We start from the raw sequence: 21,709 nt of genomic DNA, 5'->3' as shown, positions 1-21,709 counted from the left end.
ACATACACCGTGGGTGGGGTGTCCATATGCTAATTTCAGTTATTTTTTAAAAGCTTGGAGCTGAAATGGTCCCATCTTAGAGAGGGAGACCACAGGTCCTCAAAGGCTGCCCAGAAGCTGGTTGGCTATTATTGGGTGAATGAAGGTAGGTTTCAGGATAAAGATTATTTAATAAATACCTTTTATTGGATGGACAAAGGCTTGTGGATTGGCGGCCTGAGAGTCACAAAACTGCTGCCACTTCTCCTTCCAGCCCTGGCTCTGGGAGGACTGAGTCAATTAAAGATGGAGGCCTCTTTCCCGGAGGCCGGAGGAAAAAAAAGATGTAACAGGTAAGAAGGAAGGCAAGCAGGTTGTTTTCTTCCGGCCCATGCTGGACATTTAGGAAATGGAATCAGCAGGGAAAATTCAGACTGGTGAAGTAAGCCCAACTCATGTCCTTAAAAAAAAAAATCGAAAAAAAAAAAAATCGCTTGACCCGATCTTTGGGAAGGGACTCTTGGAGGGTCAGGCCCGGCTGGAGCCCTGCCAGAGACCAGGGAAAATTCAGAACCACGGGAGCCTGTTGGATTTGAGTCCCTAGAAGCACATGTTGCTGTTGCAGCTGCCTTGGTAGCTGGGAGGGCAGGCAGAACACGGCCTCCCCTTCTTGTATGGTGCCTCGCCGATCCAGTTGCCCCTGGAAGAGAAGAGGTCCCAGGGAGGCGGGGTCGGGGGACAGTTACATGGAGTCACCTTCACAGAGGTTTCCAAATCTCAGCACTGCCACTGTCTGGCCCTGTGACCAAGTCACACCTGCAAGCCTCAGTGTCTTCATCTGTAAAACCAATAGAAGACTTGCCTCCCACACAGGGATGCAGCAGCAGATCAAATAATGGAGCTATGTGCGCATGCCTCTAGCACCTCACCTGGCAGATTAGTGACTCCCCAGGACATGCTGATTTTCTTATTCCTTCCACCCCACCCTCACCTCCCAGCACAAACACCCCCCTCCCCTCCCCAGTGGGCAGATCTGAGTTCTGGTCCTGGATTCTGCCACCTGCCAGTTGGTGACGGAATAAACGACCTCATTTCTTGAGCCTTGATTTTGTCCTCTGAATAATATAAATAAATGAAATGGTGTCCATAAAAATTATGTGAAAACACTTTGTAACTTATAAGGTGTTATGCAAATGAGAACTAGAATAATTAGATACTGAGTATAATTCACTCATGGGGGACATGCCCATGAAGCCTCTTTGTGGCCACTGCTGTACATTTATTTCTTCAATGGCCTTATCCCAAATCCATCCTACCTGCTCCGGAGTTAATCCTCTCAATGAACCACAGCCTTTAGGGAGGAGGAGGGTAGAGAGCCATTGCTTTAAGGTTATAGATTTTCTCTTTGGAGTGATGAAAACATTTTGGAAATAGTGATTAATGCCACTGAGCTGTATACTTAAAAATGGTTAAAATGGCAAATTTTTGTTACATATATTTTACCACGATTGAAAAAATGAATAACGTAATATACCCAAAACCCATTGAGTTGGACACTTCAAATGGGTAAGTTATATGGTATGTAAATTATATCTCAGTAAAGCTGTTTAAAAAAAAAGAACAAACCTTCATCATAATCATTCTCCTGCTCAAGAACTTTCAGTGGCTCCCCATTGCCTGTGCAGGGGTTGGCAATGTAAAGGGCCAGAGAGTAAATATTTTAGGCTTTGGAGGCCAAATGTCTTTATTGCATGAAAGCAGCCCTAGACGGTACGTAAACAAATATCGTAGCTGTGCTTCAATAAAACTTTATTTATGAAAATAGGCAGGAGGCCAGATTTGGGCTGTGGGCTGTAGTTTGCTGGCCCCTAGCTTATGAATCACGTCTACAGCTTTCAGTCAGGCCTTCCAGACTGCTCCAGCAGCAAGTGGATGCAGCTTACACACCTCATCTTTCCACAACTCGCTTCTCCGTCCCAGCCCACAGATTTCTCTTTTCCCCCCTCTTTGTCTTCTCAAAGCCTAAAATCACTCCCCCAGTTCTTGCTAAGAGCTACCTAATAATCTCACCACTGGCCTGTAGTGTTAGTTACCTTTCAAGTCCCAGTGCCTTATTTTCTCACACAATAAACAAACACTCCTTGTGGACAGAAATGGAATCTTTTTCCCCCAAAAGTGATTGTTGAATGACTGTAAGTAAAGTCAGCCAAAGTGCTTAGAAAAGTATGCATTTCTGGTTTCATATGGGTTCATTCATTCATTCATTCAACAAACACTTCCAGAGCATCTAGTGGGCATCAGGACTTGGGCCAGATGCTGTGAGTCCACCATTTTCAAAAGGTGCTCCCGGAGCGAAAACATATGCATGTTTGTAAGTACATAAAAGATCTCCAGAAGGTTATGCAAGAAACTTACAGAGGGGAAGTGTGGGCAGGGGAGGGAGACAACATTCTGTGTTTACCTGTTTTCATACCCACTGAATTTTATAGCAGGTACATCAGTATAAAATGTAATAAAATTTTAAACAATAATAAATAAATATATCAAACGCTACCAGTTTTTCCAACAGGAAAAAAAAAAAGGTGTTCCTGGAAGTTTGGGGGCAGGGAACGTGGGTGGTGGAGACACCAGGGGTGATGGAATAAAAGTCATTCTTTTTTTGTTTAATTTAACCACTTAGAAAAGAGTTCTGCTTAAAAGAACAAAGGTTTGAAATCACTGTAGTAAAAGGATACCAAAATGAATCAGGTCTATTTCCTGCCCTCAAAGAGTTTATAACCTAGTTATAATCCTGGCCACTATTTATTTAACATGTACTATGGGCAACTATGTACCAAGATCCTCTGTGAGCCAGGTAGCATTAGCCCTATTTTAAAAGAGGAGACTGAGATCCAAGGAGATGAAATGACGTATCCAAAGTCCTCAGTGTGTACATAGTAGAGCTGAGAACCAAACCCAGGTCTAGTAATAAGAATAAGAACCAACATGTATTCCAAAATTATTATGAGCCTGGGGACATTACCTGGGTCAGCTCACTTAATTCTCTCAACAATTCTATAAGTAGAAACCATTTTACTCCCATTTTGTAGATGAAAAACAGGCATGGAGAAGTTGAATCACAAATCTGAACTCTGACAGTCTTGACTCCAGAGCCTAAAAATCTTAACAACTATATGGTTAATAGTCAATGTTTCAAAAATTCAATATGTCAGCAAATTGGAACAGTTCCTTAAGCTGTGTGTGATGGAATTTGCTTTGTTGCATTTTTCCATATCTGAGAAAGCTGGGCTGCATTATGACATTTTGTCAATAGATGTCTCCATCTAACAAATATCTTGACTTGAGAGTCTGAGTTTGGGCTACCAATAACTTCCAGAACATCAGGATAGTACAGTAGATAGAATATGAAATCAAAAGACTTGTGTTTCAAACAGCTCTGCTACTTATTGGCTTTGTGACTTTTGGTAAATTACTTAACCTCTCTGATCCTCAATGTCTTAATCTGTAAAAAGGATAAATATTTTCCCAGTGTCCTTCCCTTTTTCCTTCTTTCTCTCTTTCATCTCTTCAATGAGATAATAAGGGAAAAGTGTATTGTAAATGATCAAGAGCTACGTGAGAGCAAAAGGCAGTTATGACTATGTAATCTTGAAACTCTGAATATCATGTTTACTTAGAATTTGTTCCCGTTTGTGTATGAGAGTCTGTAATCTGTTTTGTATGAGAATCTGTTGCAAGTTTGTGTACTATACATTGGATGGGAACTCCTATCCCCCTTTCTCTGTGTTTCCAGGAGAATAGCATATGAAGACCACTCTTGACCTCTCTCCCACCAAGCTGACTGGAGAGTCTGGAAAGAGCAGCTGAGCATGCTCATTGCGTCCTTCCTTTCTTTCCTATGGGACCTGCCTGCCTGTAGGGAGCATGTATTCTTGGTTGCTCTATTTCTTGTGGGAAGCTTTCAGGGGCTGGCACTGCACTTAGAAGAGGCCTATGGTTGGCCAATGTTGCCTGTCAATGGATATGAAGGTCTAATTCAACAGTGAGATATTTGCAAGCCCACTTGGCTGGCAGACCTAAGCCACATTCTCCACTGTTGGCTTCATCAGGGACACTGCTTATGCACCTGCCTTGGTCCTCCGTCTATCTCCCAATCGATTCAGAAACTTGGGTAAAGAAAAAGGATTCTTGATTGACTCTAAAACCCGGTGTTCAGGTTATTTAGAACGGAGGAAAGCAGGGTGTCCTGTATGTCTTCCATTTCTGAGAATCCTGCCCACTCCACCTCAGGGTCCACCCTCCTGCCCCAGAGCCCCCTCTGCCTCAGAGCTGCACTCACTTAATGGCGTAGTTGCAGACCAGGTACACAGCCTGGTGCCAGGTGCTGCCCAAGACATGGATGCTGCCACAGGTGTGGATGGCACAGCCCAGCCGGTTGGAAGATGCCCACACCATCTGAGGAGGGACAAGGACAAAGGAGGCTGTGAGAAGGACTTGGGGCTGAAACGTTCTTGGGTTTGCTCTGTCAGGGTGGATGCATTAGGTAAGGTTTTCCTGGGGGAGGCCCCTGTCTCAGGGTGAGGGGACTAGAGGCATATTGTACGATAATGTTTCTCAAAATTTTTTCCACTATAACCAACAGTAAGGAATACAGTTACATATTGTTACCCAGTGTACCAACACACACACACACATACACACACACATACACACACCCTTACCCCTCCTCAAACAATTTGAACAAAAGTTTTATGAGCCAATATTTAATCTTATCATATAGAATGATATATGCTAATATGTTCTATACCTTTCAATTAGATTTCTTTCTTTCTTTTTTTCCCCCTAGTGACCAATATTTGAAAATCATTGTCATGCTGGAAGTTAAAACACAAACTTTGGAGTTAAACAGCCTTGGATCAGAATCTCAATATCACTAGCTGTGTGACTTTGACCAAGTCACTTAACCACTCTGTGCCTGGTTTCTCCTTTGGTAAAATGGAGGTAATAATATTTCATGGATGTCAGGAAGGACATTTGGTTTAGGCCTCACATTTCCTAGGGGGTCTCAAATTTCAGTTTTTGACATTTACTGCAGATGAGTCACAGAGAGATTGGCAGGCCTGAAAGCAGACATTTTTCCTACCATTGAAAACTTCTGGTCCTATTTCTTGCAACATGATACTGCATTGTATTTTTATGTATAATAAGTGGTAACAACGTCAATATTAGCACTCAAAATATACTACAATCTTTTGTAATCTTATTTGGCGTTTCTTTTTTTAAGACACAGGAGCCTTAGAAAATAAAAAATACTAGAAAATGTTTGGACCTATTGAAATCAAAGGCAGTCTTGAACTTGTCAGACCACACATCTCCGTTTTGGGGTCAAACAATATGGTCTGCCGATCTAAGATCCTCAAAACAAGATCTGGTTCAGCTCAATTCAATGTACACACAACTTACCAGGAACAGGCTTGTTATGTAAAAGGAAGTCGGTTAAGGGCCTCTGTTTTATTTCTAATTGCTGTCCCACCACATTCGTTTTCTTCTAAGGTAGAGGATTTGTTCTCTCATCAGCCTTACATCCCAACAAAGGAGTACCTGGGTATAGTGAGAGCACACAGGGCCACTGCAGCGCCAGGGGCAGCGCGGGGTACAGTCCTTCGGGGCCGGAAACAAGTAATGCCGCTTCTCCTCAGACCAAGACTTCACGAGATCCACCACAGAGCGGTACCTGCAGAGGCGGAGAAGATAGAATAAAAGTCACTCTGCCATCAGCGTGCTCAGTGATCTTGTTGAGTGATGGAGTGAAGGAAGGGCAGAGGTTCACTCACCGGCCAGAATGGATGGAGAGGTTCTGGCCCACGTATCTCAACAGCTGTGAGGGCCCGTGGGCCCAAATGCACTGGGTGGCCCAGGCTTCAGCGGACCTGGCCAGCCGCTCGTCCCAGACCTGGGAAAAATAAAGGTCATGAAATTCCCCGGGGGAACAAACACCATCATTTCAACAGTGTCTAGACATGCACGTATACATGGTACGTTGACTCCCCATCTCCTTTGGAACCCTGCAACAAATCCACTTGATAAATTAGAACACTGAGGCCCAGAGAAGGCCTACGACTTCAAGGTCAACGGCAAGTCCATACCAGAGCCGAGATCCACACCTAGGTCTCTGACTCCTAGTCCAATGCCCTTTTTCCTTCACTGGACTTCAAGCTTGGGGCTCTCTGCTCCGAGCGGGGTCCCAGGGTATTGGCCTAGGAGTTCCCAGCAGTCCCTAGAAGTGACTCAGCCCAGAGTGATGGGAAGAGAATGGATTTTTAATTTTATTTATTGTATTTTTTTCAATGTGTTTATTTATTTATTTTTTAAAAGATTTAATTTTATTTATTTTTGGCTGCGTTGGGTCTTTGTTGCTGCGTGCGAGCTTTCTATAGTTGCATCGAGTGGGAGCTACTCTTCCTTGCAGTGCACGGGCTTCTCATTGCGGTGGCTTCTCTTGTTGCGGAGCACGGGCTCTAGGCGTGTGGGCTTCAGTAGTTGTGGCGCACGGGCTCAGTAGTTGTGGTCCACGAGCTTAGTTGCTCCGTGGCATGTGGGATCTTAGTCCCCAGACCAGGGCTCGAACCCGTGTCCCCTGCATTGGCAGGCGGATTCTTATCCACTGCGCCGCCAGGGAAGTCCCCAATGTGTTTATTTAAACAATAAAATTTTTTAATTCAAAAGTTTCTTTTTTTAATAGTGAAAACATGAACAAATTTAATATGTAAGATGTTTGAAGGAGGAAAAGTGGAGAGTCTTTCATCCCCATCCTACACTAGCCCCTCCAGCCACCCTGACCCTGGAGGCAACAGTCACTGTGAGCTTCTTGTGTCCTGTTCCAGAAATATTCTACACCTGTAAGTATATTATATATGCACGTATATATTTATATATGTAATTATATATCTTATATGGTATATACATGAAATAATTATATATTACATACATACAATAATTATATATATATGATTTTTTTTGACAAATGGCAGGACTCCAGGCATTCTATTTGGCCCCTCGCTTGTTTCACTTAACCAGATGGGTTACCTTAATGATGCTTCCACATCAGTACATAGAGAATACCGTCCTCATCCTTCATAACAGCTTCTTAATTTTCCAATCTCTGAATGCTCCAACTCTTATAACTTGAAAAAGCATCACTTCAAAAAATAATACTAGTTCCCTTCCACTCTGACTTCCTGGGATTCTGAGATATTATTCTTTTATTCGGTTCATCTGTTCATTCAGCAAATATTGAACAAGGACTCACAGTCTAACAAGGAAATGAGATGTTAAACAATCATTACAGTCGGCGGGTGTGAGAATGTGAAACGGGACCTGGTCTTTCTTGGAGCCAGGGAGGGAAAGGGCTCCTTAAGCAAGGGACGTTTAGCCAGATACTGGTCCTGTGGGCTGAAGATAGCTAGTGAAGCAATGGGGATCCCCAAAGAGGGGTCCAGACATCTGCCCAGAGATGTTGGACTCATCCATTTTTAGGGAAAGCAAGGAATGTTTCCTTCGTGCCACAAAGGGGTGAACTGTGGTAAGGGCATGCAAACATCAAACCCACACTCACTGACACTCCTCGGGCCCCTGGTGAGCTGTCGAGCTCTCTCTGTCCTACAAAGCATGCAATAATTAAACACCTGTTGTGGGGAGGGCCTCGCACACAGGCTGGTGCTCAATAAATGTGTCATTGTTTGAAAACTAGAAGGCCTTCTACATGCCAGTCACTGTGTTAATCAATGGATGAGTCAGTTAATGAACAAATAAAAGGCTCCCCCACCGCGAGCTGCCTGCCCTTGGGCTCCTATCCCCGCCCCTCCCAACACCTCATTGCGACCTGATGTCGTCTTACACGTAAATTTTGTGGCTGATCTTTGTTTTCTATCATCCCCACTAAAATGGAAGCTCTGTGAGGGACGAGACCTTGTCCATCCTGTGCTCGGCAGCGTCCACGAGGCTTAGCGTGGTGCCTGGCTCCAAGCAGGAGCTGGTACGTACGTGAATGGACACACTGCAAAAGTATAAGCATTTGCAGGCTGTTGAGGGAGTAGGTATTTGTCTTAGAGGGGGCAGGCCAACAATCCCTTTGCCTAAAGTAATCTGTGGCTGGATTGGAAGCCTCTCTCTCCAGGCTGGTTTGGGACAATGGTCCTGGGGGAGGGGCTGCGATAAAGAGAAAGGTTCCCTCCTCCCCTCCGGAGTCTGGCTTGTGGGGGGCTGGGGTGAGAGCCCCCCACCCTGCCTCTTTGAAGGAAGACATCCCAGCTGCCTCTGCTGGTCAGCTGTTGTTTCTCCTCAGCCTGAGACCCCCCCACTCCCACCCCAGGTACCAGATCCCATCTCTCCAAATTCTACCTCCACAGGCTTGCTGAGGACAGTTTGGGTGTGTCCATTAAACCCCTGGGGCAAAGAGACAATGGCAGGGAAAGCTCCAGCCACCCGCCCCCTGCGGCTCCCTGGCTGGAAGCCAGAATTCTTGGAAAAGGTATTGTGTTAGTTAAGACAGCTTTAGCAGCTGGCAGACCTGGGATGCAATCCCACCTGGGTGACCTTCAGCAAACTAATTCTCTGCATCTTGATTTCTTTATTTGGAAAATGGAGATAATTCCCACCTTGAAGGAAGAGGGTGACACGTAAGTGCCTGGCGCACAGGAGATGCTCCATAAGTCACAGTCCTCTGCTCCTGCCTGCAGAAAGGACTTATATAACCACCTTAGTTTTCTCATCTGTAAAATGGGCAGACGAATTCCTGCCCATTCCACAGGGCCCAGATGCCCAGATACTAGTTAGTGAGGCGAGGCTCGTGAATGGTCCAGTCTTTCCAGGACACACTGAGTGGACTGACGTTTGCTGGGGGAGGCACTGGGAGGGCATGGGAACTCACCATATACTCCATGTTGGCAGCAGGTGGGTGCACACTGGCCCGGATGTGGTTGTGATAATCCAATAAGGCACTCATGTCCCGGGCAGAGATGTGGCGCTTCCGCCGGTACCGGGGCACCCCCAGGCCAGTCAGGGGTCGCACAGCTGTGCCCTCGGTCTGGGCCAGTGCCAGGGTGGCATTGGGCATCATCAAGGCGTTCATTGTCTGGCCTGCCCAGAAGAACAGGCCTGCCAGGCCCACGGTGCCAGGCAGCAGGGGCATAGCTGGCTGGAAGGGTCACACGTCTGGCCTTGTGCAGTCAGAGCCGGCTGCCTGGAGGAGGTGGTCATGAGGGCACCAAACCCTGAGTGCTCTCTAGCATTACCACCCCAGAGGATGCTATCTACTGGGAACTTGGCAAAGACCTCCTGACTCGGCTCTCGTCCAGGGGGCGCAACACCCCATTCTTCCCACCCCAGTGGACTAAGTGGATGGGGCAATGGGAAGAGATGCCCAGATAGTGGCTAAATCTGGACCAGGCCCTGGGGTGAGATGATGCTGCCACTTCAAAGCCAGGGTTTTGTTCCACCAGCCCAGGAGGCAGACCCCAGTCCTCCCCAGCCTGGACACCCTCTTCACCAATCTTACTGGAAGTGGGCTCCGTTGGTGCCCTCAGAGGGGCAGCGCCCACATTTCCCAAGGTACAGTGGAGGACACTCTTGTCCCTGGGTTGCTGCAATTTCGGGATTGAGAGCAAGACAGAAAGAAGCAGAAAGAAAGTAAAATGAGAAACAGAAAAGAAAATGAGGGAGAAGAAAAGGTGATTGACAAAAAGAGATACAGAGAAAAGGCATGAAAGAAAGAAAAAGGTAGATACAAGAGAGAATGAGAGACAATGACGGGGGCAAAAAGAGAAAAAACATGGGAGAGACAGAAAGAGAGGTAAAAGGAGAGAAAGGGGAAAAACAGAACAGAAAAAATGGAGAGAAAAGAGAAGAGAGCCAGAGAGAGGCATCCGGAGACGAGGCACCAGGCTCTCCAGGGGCGCGTACCCAGGATGGGCAGCCCAGGCGGGTAGCAGGAGGCGGCTGAGGAGGCAGAGAACCGCTGCAGACACCCTGGCCTGTCTGGCAGCACAGCGACTTTAAAGGTCCCCCAGGAGGTGATGGCATCTGACGTCCCAGCTCCACAGCCCCCTCCCCTTCCAGCTGGGCCAGACTTGGCCAGGAGGCTCCGCCTGCCGGTCTGTGGGCTTTTCTCTCCCGCCCTCTCTCTTCTGCTGTTCCACCTGGAATGTGCAGGGCTGGGGCTGAGCTGCTGGTCAGGACCGGGATGCAGTCATGGCAGGGATTCCAGGACAAAATACCACCTCCCCTCCGGAGACCCCAGATCCAGAGGCTGCTCTCTGCCTTCCAGACCCTAACATATTATGGCCATCTTGCACCCAGAGAGTATTTTCTGACTGTTTTCCCCACAAAGCCCTCCAGCCCCAGAGTTGGCAGTTTTCGTATGGCCTCATCTAATGAGCCTGGCTGAGCTTGACACACGTGCTCAGCCAACCCTCAGAAGCAGATACGATCGCTCTCCATTTTACAGATGCAGAACTGATCCCCAAAGAGGTGAAAGAGCAGCCCAAAGTCAAGCCAGCCTGTCTGCAGTGGAGCCAGGATTCAAATCCAAGTCTGACCCCAGGGTCCTGCTAGGATGTAAAAAGGATGTCATTTCTGTAACCAAACCGAATTTAGATGCATAGGGAAAAAAACCCTATGGGAATATTCCCCGCGATGCCACTCAAACAGCACCATGCAGCCTAATTAATTAAGGCCATGGATCTGGGTTCAAATCCCCATTATTTTGTTTTTGGGTTTTTTTTTGTTGTTCTTTTTAAAAAATGCTTTTTAAAATTTCTTTTTATGCTCACTAACTGGGTGTCCTTGGGCAGATTACTTAACCATTTGTACCCTATCTGTAAACTGGGAGAAGTAATGGTACCTACCTTATAGCACTGGTGCCGGGATTAGATGAACTCACATTGGTGGAGCACTGAGTGTTGCTCTTTAAGTGTGTGTGCACGCGCATGTGCTTGTGTGTACATGTGTACTTGTGAGAGTGTGTGTTTGTTATAGGTGTGCAAGCACACGTGGACATACACATAAACATGAGGGCTCGTGTGTCACATGTAGGTGTACAGATACATACATGACCATGCAGATGCCTGTACCTGTGTGTACTCACACGAGTATGCATGTGCTTGTATGTTATAAGTGTGCAAGCACACACGTGCAAGGGCATGCTTATGATGGTTTCTATGTCACATGCATGTGTGCATAGATACACGCATGAACATGCAGGTGTGTGTGTGTGTGTGTGTGTGTGTGTGTGTTGACAGAGCCCCTTTGGTCTCTGAATTGCTGTACTCCGGTGTTGAGAGTTTCATTTTCTCTTCTCTGATTACTTGTATTCTCCACAAATAACAAGTGACGCTTTTGCGATGGGAATGGACAGATTTACAAGGAAGATGTTACATAAAAAAAACCCAAAGTTGAAGCACTTGTAATCCTTCAGCCTCCTCTTCCAGAGACCTTGGAGAATTCCCAGGCAGAACCCAGTCTCCGGGTGCCAAGCAGAGCCCTGGTCCAGGTGGCGATGCAGGGCTGGGGGCTGGGACCGGGCTACTGGAGTGGGGTCCTCCCCAGACACATGGAATTCCTGCCTCAGGCAGCCGCCCGACCTCAGCCTTGGCGGCCCAGACAGTGCCTGCTGCCAAAGCACACACCTTCACGCTGGGGCAGCTTCCCCCGGCCCAGGCTGACTGCTGGGTGCTGGGAAAGTGGGGCAGACAGAGGCAGGGGGGCTGGGAAGTGCTGACCCTGACCTCTACATGGCTTTCTCATCACGCCAGAAGGACAAAGAGGCACCGGCTCCAATCTAGCCCTTCTCTGCTTCCAGTATGCTGGGTGTCCTGGGGCAAGTTCCTATCCTTCTCTGGGCCATTGAAGCAACTGGACTGAGGGCTTTTCTGCCTGTGGTGGGCTGGGATCCACGACCTACCAGAGGGAGCTCTGCAGCCCAGAGGAGGCAGAAACAAACGGCTTTGGCACTAACGACCCAGGAGCGTCCCGATGATGCCCCGCTTTCTCAGAGCACTTCGTACGGACCTCTCCCATGTCGCCGGCACTTGCAATGGTCCAGAGCGTTACATCCATGACTCACTTGGTCCTCACAGCTGCCTGTGAGGCCGCAACCCCGCCCGTGGACAGGTGGGGACACAGAGCCTCAGTGATTTGTCCTAGGGCCTGGAGTTTGTCTGGTAAATAAGGTTCTGGCAGTGAACATTCTCGCCCACTTACAGCATGCACACGCATCCACCGTGCACACACCACACACACATGCACACACTCGCACACGCATACCCTCCTCCCACAAATCACAGAGACAGCTGGCTCCCCTAGCCCCTCAGATCCTTTCTGATAGATGCCCTCAGGTGCACTTGCATAAATATACAGAAACCCACCCTTTACACATTTAATCATATTAACATATATAAGCTGTATTTGTTCTTATCTCGGTGCTCTGAACCGTTTCAGGCACTTTACCTGGAATGAGGCCATTCAGTCTTCAGAACAACACTATCAGGTCGGTACTATCATTGTCATCATAACCATTTTTCTATACGTGAGGAAACAGGCACACAGAGGTGAGCTGCTGGCCACAGTGGGTGGCAGAAGTGGGGTGGGCCAAGCTGGTCCCATTGCCTCTCCACAGAGACAGACAGACAGACAGACATCTGAGGAAGGCACAGCCTCACAGTCCAACCACATATACAAAATCACCATCTCCTACCCCATGTATTCACACATCCAGGGAAACCCAGAAAATCGCACTGGTGGCAAACACACAGCGACATCCCTGGCCGCTCCACCGGGTAGGACCTTCCCTGCTGTCCTCGTTGACTAAGCCTGTTCCCAGGTTCACTTCGGCAGGCTGCCTGTGGATAAAAATGTTAGGGGTGGAGGCGGGAAATAATCTGGGATGGCCCAGATTAATGCCCTGGGCTGGGATCTCATTTCGGGGTAAGAACTTTTCTCACCCCTGGAGAATCTCACACTGGATTCAGCTATTGCTTCATCCTTACCTCTACTGGAATTCTCTCTGGTCTTGGGCAAGCGAAGGGGAAATTCTTCTAGATAGCAGTAGTATTTGAGGCAGTATATCTCAGTGACTAACACTGCTGGCTTTGGATCCAGACAGCCTAGGTTCATGGCTCACTAGCTGTGTGACCGTGAGCAAGTTACTTAACCTTTCTGTGCCTTGGTTTCTCATCTATAAAATAGGGCTGCCTCGTGGCATTGTTTTGAGGATTCAGTGAATTAATACACTTAACACAAAGTCTGAGTAAGCAGTCAATAAATGTTAGTTATAATAATAGCTAAAAATAATGACAACAACAATAGCAGTTAACATTTATTTAGCACATACTAAGTGCCAGGCACTAAATATTGTAAGGGTATGATCTCATATAAGTTTTGCTCCAGTTTTATGGATTAGGTATCAGGATCTCCATTCAACAGACGAGGAAGTGGAAACTCAGAGAGGTTAAGTACCTCACCCAAGTTCCCACAGCTAGTTCCAGTGGAAACTGGATTCTAATGCCAGGTCTCTGATTCTTATCCCAGTATTCTTTTCACCCAGTAAAGTTGCTTTTAAGAACAACCTGTGCTGTTCTGATAAGAACAGCACAGGGAATATAGCCAATATTTTATAATAACCATAAATGGAGTATAACCTTTATAAATTGTGAATCACTTTATTGTACACCTGTAACTTATATAATATTGTACATCAGATATAATTTAAAAAGAGAGAGATAAAAAAAAGAAGAAACTGTGGGGCAGGAGCCTGCTGCTTGAGCAAGGAGGCTGAGAAAGTTGGAAGGCCCTTAGAGATCTTCAGGGTCACCCCTTCATTTGCCAGTTGAGAAAGAGGTTCAGAGTGGGTGAGTGACTTGTCCAAGGTCACACAGCAACTGGCAGACTCAGAACTGCAACCCAGGTCTATGTCACTCCAAATACAAACAAGGGAGTGAAGGAGCTGGAGGGAGGGGTACACATGTGAAAAATAATAGTGGTGATCCAGACTCTTCAAAGCTCTTCAGGACTTCTCTGGTGGGGCAGTGGTTAAGAATTCGCCTGCCAATGCAGGGGACACGGGTTCGAACCCTGGTCCAGGAAGACCCCACATGCCGCGGTGCAACTAAGCCCGTGCTCCACAACTACTGAGCCTGTGCTCTAGAGCCCGCGAGCCACAACTACTGAGCCCGCGTGCCACAACTACTGAAGTCTGCGTGCCTAGAGCCCGTGCTCCGCAACAAGAGAAGCCACCGCAATGAGAAGCCCACACACCGCAACAAAGAGTAGCCCCCACTCGCCGCAACTAGAGAAAGTCCGCGAGCAGCAACGAAGACCCAATGCAGCCCAAAATAAATAAACGTATTAAAAAAAACCCAAAAAACAAAAAAAAACTCTTCAGTCAAATGCTCCAGACCCTTCCAAAACATAATGGAGGAGGAAATCAGTAGAGACTCAAAAGATATACATTTTTTATATATGGGCAAATTTTTTTACGGACTTGACTGTTTAGAGATGCACACTTGGGTGATAAAACTAAAAAGAGACACAGAAATACTATAAAAGTCAAGCTGTGATTGGGGTGGAATATTTAAGGGGCTTCTATTTCTTGATCTAACTGGTGGTTACAAGTGGTTTGCCTTATTGGGTCCCATGTTTGTTTTATGTGACTTTCTGTATTTATGTTTTATTTTGCAATAAGAAGGCTTTTAAAAAAATAACAGCTGTGGTAATTTATACCATTGTACCTTCCATCTGTTACCACCATAACCCTGCATGAGGATTTTAACCTTCTTTCGACAGTTAAGGATGTGAGGTTCAAAAAAGGAGGCAACTTCCTCACAGTCACCCAGCAAATAACTCTCGGAGCCAGCCCTGTGGTTGGTGTGTCTCTGCAGCACTACAGTGGCTGGGCTGCGGGTGGTGAGTGGTTCCTGATCCAGCAATGGGGAGTTGGAGAGATCTCACAACAGATTCAGAGACACCGACTCCTCGGAAAATAAATAAAGCACACCCAGAAGCACTTTTGAGCTCCCAGGTGTGACTCCTGCTCTCTCTGCATCCAATAAGCCATGTCACCTCTTTGGCAGGTTACCCAGAGGGAGGCAGGATGGTCTAGTAGTGGGCAAGGACCAGAGCTGTGTCATTGGACTGGTGACCCTGCTCTGGGTGACCCAAGGCAAGTCGTGAGCTCTCCCTGAGCCTCAGTTTCCTCATCTGTATAGTGGGAACAATAAACTGGCACTACATTATGTGGCTATTATGGTAAATTCAGTGAGATACGGGAAGTGTCAGCACACAAAGCAAGTTTGTTTAGTGTTAGCTACTAACCTCCCCAAGCAAACACTGTGTGACTCTATTGACAAGATACTCAGGAACAGGCAAAACTAATTTACATGGTGAAAGTCAGAGCAGTGGCTACTTTGAGGGGTGCTGACTGAGGGAGGGGCATGAGGAAGTTCTAACTGAGGGTGCTCTATCTTTTACATTTTGATCCAAGTGGTGATTACATGGGTGCATGTGTATAAAAATTCATCTAGCTGTACACTTAAGATTTGGGCACTTTAAGTTATACCTTAATAAAAATTTAGAGGTATAGATGGTTTTAAAAGTCTTAGTTTAATTTAAAAGAGTTCTTTCAACAAGTATCAAATTAAAGTCTTACATAAGAAAAAACACACACACCAACAGAAATATCCCATTTTTTGTCTCCCTGACACACACTTTCTACCCAATACACATAAATATTATACCCAATACACCCACTAAAACCCCCAACACTGTACACACATTGCCAAAGACCCCAACGTCAACACAAACAGAAGTCACAGCCCAATAGAGCAGACATGCCTGCACTCCCACTCAACCCACAGCACCTCCATCTGTAAATATAGATGCTGTTCCACTCTGGGTGCGTGGAAACACACCTTACATGCAAACACACAGAGGCACACACAAACCAAACCCATAAACCGAATTGACTTGGGCAGATTCGTGAGTCTTGGCCCACCACTTCCCCACCATAGGACCTAGGGCACGTCATGTACTTTCTCTGAGCCTCAGTTTCCTGATCTGTGAAATGAGCCCAATAAGATCTTCTCACATGAAATGAAATAAAATAAAAAAGAAGACCATGAGCAGACAAGCTTATTGAGGGAAGGAGCTGTGTGACTGGTCTCTGTATCCTCGATGACTCACATCATGTCATTATTAGTAAACTTGCATGTGTTGTCAATTCTCACCAGATTAATCTTAGATTTGATACAATCCCAATGAAAATTCCAGCCAAGTTTTCAGAGGAAATTGGCAAGCTGATTCTAACCTTCATGTGGGAGAGCCATGGCCCAAGAATTTTCAAGATACTCCGTTAGTCATAGTATTAGTAATATGTGATGATTAAGCAGAAAACAGAACAATGGGGGGAGGGTGAAGTTGGAACATAGGGGAGAGCCAAGAGGGACGGCAGTACACGGAGAGGGGACAGCATGGGCAAAGGCTCTGAGGCTGGAGGGCATTTGGTTCATTTGCAGAACTGAGAAAAGACAGATTAGGGAAGACTAGAAGGGACAGAAGTGTAAGAAGTGGTCCAGAGATGGGAGCAGTGGTGAGCAGAGACCGTTTTTGCAGCCTGGAGGCCTTGAACGCCACACCAGCTGCAGAGCTGGTGAGGACCTCAGATTCTCCTTTGCTTTGCCCTGTGCCCAGTCCTGTTGCCCTACTGGGGGTAGGGGATGGCAGATGGGAGGGAGCAGGGAAAGTAGACCATGGCTTAGCCCTTCAGGGAGATGAAAGCGCCTCACCCCAGGGTGACCTCCTAGGAGCTGGTTTCCCATGGACCCCCAGAACCCCAAAACCAGAGGGATGTTCCTGAGGGGTCCCTCTCTGTCCTCTGCCCCCCAGTAAGCATTCTGACCCAGGGAGCCCCTCATCCTCCTGGGTGTCAGAGAGGACTAGCCCCCTTCCAAAAAGGCCAGGTGAAGGGGAGTACCTGGACGGTGGGGCTGATCCGGTGCGCTCAACCCCGAGGGGGCGCCCGGTGCTCCTGTGCCCTGGCCCAGCCATCCTGGCCCAAGGCTGCCAGGGGTCAAGGCCGTACCCTCCGGGGCCGGCGGCCGGAGGACTGGGAAATCCACCTCTCCGTCCAGCCCGGACAGCTGCAAGACCAGGTGTGGCCACGGAATTTGCTGTGTCGCCGGTCTGCGCAGCTGGAGCGGAAAAGCCTCAGCGTCAGCGCCCCATCTTCGCCACCATTCAGGCCCCGCATTCCTGTGCCAGGCGCCAAGTGGGGGCCGGCGGCCACATCCAGAAGCCCGACCCGAAGAATTCGACAGGGCGGGGGCGGCTAGGGACCCGTGGACCCTCTGGGACTCCTCACTGCTCGGAGGCATGAGAACTGAGCCAGACGTCCCATCTGTTCAGTGGGGATGGTGACACTATAGGCCTTGTCTATTTCATAAGCTATGAGCCGCCAAAGATTAGCATCTTTATTCTAGAGGTGATCATCTATTGTGTGTCTACTGTGTGCCTGATACCCGGCAAATAATGTCTCCCTTACTTGTCTGGGCAACAAAGCTGGCCGGGTACCATTCTCGTTTTTCAGGGGAGAGAGAAATGACTAGTTATACAGGTAATAAACTCTGGGTTTAGATTTGAACCCATATCTGTCTGACCGTATTCTTCCCTAACATACTACGTGGCCTCTACACCCTGTCAACCGTAAACTTTGCAGAGCGTTGTGACTAGGTGGCCGTTATTTCAGCAGGCAGGTGAGGTCGGACCTGGGAGGCAGTGTGGGCCAGTGGTTAAGGTTTTTGCCCCTGGGGTACACTGACCCTAGTCTGAATCCCAGCTCTGCTGGATTGCTAGCTGTGTGACCTTGGCTAAGTTTCTTAGCCTCTCTGTGCCTCAGCGTTTCCATCTGTAGACTGGAGTTGATCACAGTACCTACCTGTGTGGTTGTTGTGAGAAGCAAGAGAGTCAAGTACAGTAAAGCACTTAGCACAGTGCCTGGCACCTGGTGAAGGCTCAGTATATGTTATGTATATGTTATAAATCAATGTTACTTCCATAAAAAAACAAAAACAAAAAAAAAACTAGCTAAATGTTTAAACTAGAAAAATAGAAAATTCATGTTTAACTCTGGTTTAAGAATAGGGGCATTAAATTACTATGTAGGTGCATCTGGATTCTGTGCTATGCTTTGGTGAGAAAGACTGCAAAAACAAAAACAACTTGTTCTTCCCAGAACCTAGGCATTTTATTCACAGTTTGGTGTTCCTTTTTTAAAAAAAAAATACCATTTCTTAAATTGTGAAATATAACAAATGTACAAGATTTATAAAATACAAATTATAGTTTAATGAATTTTTTTTTTTTGCGGTACGCGGGCCTCTCACCGCTGTGGCCTCTCCCGTTGCGCAGCACAGGCTACGGACGCGCAGGCTCAGTGGCCATGGCTCACGGGCCCAGCCGCTCCGCGGCATGTGAGCTCCTCCCGGAACCAGGGCACGAACCCGTGTCCCCTGCATCGGCAGGAGGACTCTCAACCACTGCGCCACCAGGGAAGCCCCTAATGAATATTTTTAAAGCAAACATCTCTGTGACTATCCCCAGGTAAAGAACACTGCCTACACCTGCAAAACCCTCTGATCCCATGCCCTCTAACCCTATCAACTGTTAGGGTTAGAGTTACCCTCTGTCCTACAGGTAACTGCTGTACTGACACTGGGGTATTCACTTCCTTGCTTTTTTCTTCTTCTAACTTTACCAATGCTCGTTCGGGGAAAAAAAAAAAAAAAGCCAGCCCCCTCCTTCCAAGCCTCAGCCCTGTGACTGCTTCAGAGAGGAGGGTCTGGGGTTTGTAGCACTCAGTGGCCAGAGGAGAAAGCAGGAAGGTACTCAGGGTCCTTGGCCCCTCCTGCCACTCTCCCTGTGGCCTGAAGATGAGCAAAGCCAAATCCCTGCCCTGCTGCACCAGCCCTTCTGACCCTGTACCCAAATGGGCCCAGAGGATGCGCAGCCTGGGCTTGTGTGTGTTGGGGGCACAGCCAGTGGATATAACACCCTCCCAGTTTGGCAGTCAGGCAGCCTGGCCTCTGGCAGCTGCTGGCTTTGCTCAGCTGCCTCACCCTAGGGAGTGGCTAGCCATCCCCTCCGGCCGGCAAGAGAGGTGGCCAGAGGTTCAGAATGGGGGAGGCATTGCAGAGGGGAGCTCAGAGAGAAGGAATTTGTGCTGGGGATGAATACTTCTGCTCTCTGGCTAGGAAATATGGCCAAAGAGGGCTGCCTGCTGGGAGGATTATTGGGCTGCGATGGCCCTTCCCGCCAAAGCGGGAATGAATTATTTCATGCACACCAGCCAAGAAAAAAGCACCTGCTGGTTGCCTTTCCTGGAATGACTGCTTCCCACAGTTCCTCTGGCCACCCTCTAGCCAGTCCTTCCAATCTCAGCTTAGACAGAAATCATCTCTTCCTCGAACTCTTCTCTGACCCTTCCCTGATCCTACGGGGTCCTCTTCTCATGGCCCCATACATCCTCTCCTTAACCCGTTATCGTTCTACCGCGGCATCTTGCAATGCCTTATGGAACAGAAACCCCTTTCACAGCGATTTAAAATCTTGGGAACCCCTTACTAGTAAAAAAAATTTTTTTAATTCCATAATTATTATTTTCTGCTGTTTCTCTTCTGTTTATAAGGAAGCAATTTAAATTTTAAAATCATATTCTTTCATCAGCATATTAATAATTATTCTTTTTTTTTTTTTTTTTTTTTTTTTGCGGTACGCGGGGCCTCTCACTGTTGTGGCCTCTCCCGTCGCGGAGAACAGGCTCCGGACACGCAGGCTCAGCGGCCATGGCTCACGGGCCCAGCCACTCCGCAGCATGTAGGATCTTCCCGGACCGGGGCACGAACCCGTGTCCCCTGCATCAGCAGGGGGACTCTCAAACACTGAGCCACCAGGGAAGCCCTATTCTTTAATTTATTTAACAAAATAAATATTTTTTGAGTGCTTAGTAGGCGCCAGATATGGTTCTAACGCTTGGGATGCCTTAGCGAACAAAACAGGCAATGTTCCCTACCCTCTAGAGCTGATATTCAAGTAAGGGAGACAGAAAATAAACAAATAAGTACATTATGTTTTTTTTTTTTAGTACATTATGTTTTTAAAAGAATCTTTGATGATACTCCTAATCCATAAAGACCTTCTGCTTTTTGCATTTAATCAAGTGATACAGGCCAATTGACCCTTAAAACAGACCAAGATCACTGTCAAAATAAAGATCTCTTTTCCAGTGGAAACACTCACATTTTTTTTGGTATTCTACCCTAGCAGAATTTTTTTTTTTAAACATCTTTATTGGAGTATAATTGCTTTACAGTGGTGTGTTAAGTTCTGCTGTATAACAAAGTGAATCAGCTATACATATACAAACATCCCCATATCTCCTCCCTCTTGTGTCTCCCTCTCACCCTCCCTATCCCACCCCTCTAGGTGGACACAAAGCACCGAGCTGATCTCCCTATGCCATGCGGCTGCTTCCCACTAGCTATCTATTTACATTTGGTAGTGTATATATGTCCATGCCACTCTCTCACTTTGTCCCAGCTTACCCTTCCCCCTCCCTGTGTCTTCCAGTCCATTCTCTATGTCTGCATCTTTATTCCTGTCCTGCCCCTAGGTTCTTCAGAACCATTGTTTTTCTTTTTTTTTTTTTAGATTCTATGTGTTAACATACGGTATTTGTTTTTCTCTTTCTGCCTTACTTCACTCTGTATGACAGTCTCTAGGTCCATCCACCTCACTACAAATAATTCAATTTCGTTTCTTTTTATGGCTGAGTAATATTCCATTGTATATATGTGCCACATCTTCTTCATACATTCGTCTGTCGATGGACACTTAGGTTGCTTCCATGTCCTGGCTATTGTAAATAGAGCTGCAATGAACATTGTGGTACATGACTCTTTTTGAATTATGGTTTTCTCAGGGTATATGGCCAGTAGTGGGATTGTACCCCAGCAGAATTTAATCTTATGGATCAGTGGTAATATGGTTATAAAGAAGAAAAATTCTTTACAAGAAGGCAGTCAAAGCTTACATTTCCTTTTATTTAATCTTTAGTTTACATATATTCATACATTCATGTTCAACCTGGCCAAAGCCCAACTGTAGCCTCAGATGATTTCCAGGCAACCATTCACAAATTTAGTGAGTTTACATTTTCAAAGAACTAAAACCACCATCAAAATAAAAAGACAAGTGATTTTCAAAAAATTCAAAAAGCAGAGTGTTTATTTGTCCAAGAGAGACTCAGACTTCAAGATAAATTCTATAATCTCCAAACTGTTGCAACAAAAGTAACATACATGTGGAATTTGCTTATGGAATTACACTTAGCATTCAACAAGAAAATGCTACTCTTTTGTAGCAGACATATTTTTGCTTCTAGTTCTCCATTTCTGTAATAAACATGAAGCCATGTGCTTATAAAACCTGACCCTAAGAAACCTAAAATATAAAATTCTGAGCAAAGGTCATAATTATGATAATCTGATTTAAAATTTTTAAACCTTATGAGATGGATCTGTAGAGATTTAGTTGACAGTGCTTCACAGTATCAAACTTTTCTTTTTATGAATAACTGCAAACTGACTTCTTTTGGATGAATCTGACTCACCCATATTTCAAACTA

The 21,709-nt window shown here is 46.5% G+C and overlaps 1 protein-coding gene across 1 annotated transcript; it reads right to left on the bottom strand.

Annotated features, from left to right (window-relative positions):
• Positions 1-579: 579 nt before the first annotated feature.
• R3HDML (R3H domain containing like) lies at positions 580-9,169 on the bottom strand. The gene is made up of 5 exons (XM_030843485.2): positions 8,909-9,169; positions 5,814-5,932; positions 5,581-5,713; positions 4,319-4,434; positions 580-679 (listed from the first exon to the last, which is right to left on the bottom strand). The coding sequence occupies exons 1-5, from the start codon at positions 9,167-9,169 to the stop codon at positions 580-582; spliced, it is 729 nt and encodes a 242-aa protein (XP_030699345.1).
• Between the last annotated feature and the right edge of the window lie 12,540 nt (positions 9,170-21,709).

This window comes from Globicephala melas, chromosome 15, assembly GCF_963455315.2.
Source record: "Globicephala melas chromosome 15, mGloMel1.2, whole genome shotgun sequence".
NCBI lineage: Eukaryota > Metazoa > Chordata > Mammalia > Artiodactyla > Delphinidae > Globicephala > Globicephala melas.
Note: the sequence above shows the minus strand (reverse complement) of the source record. Positions and strands in the feature narration are given on the sequence as shown.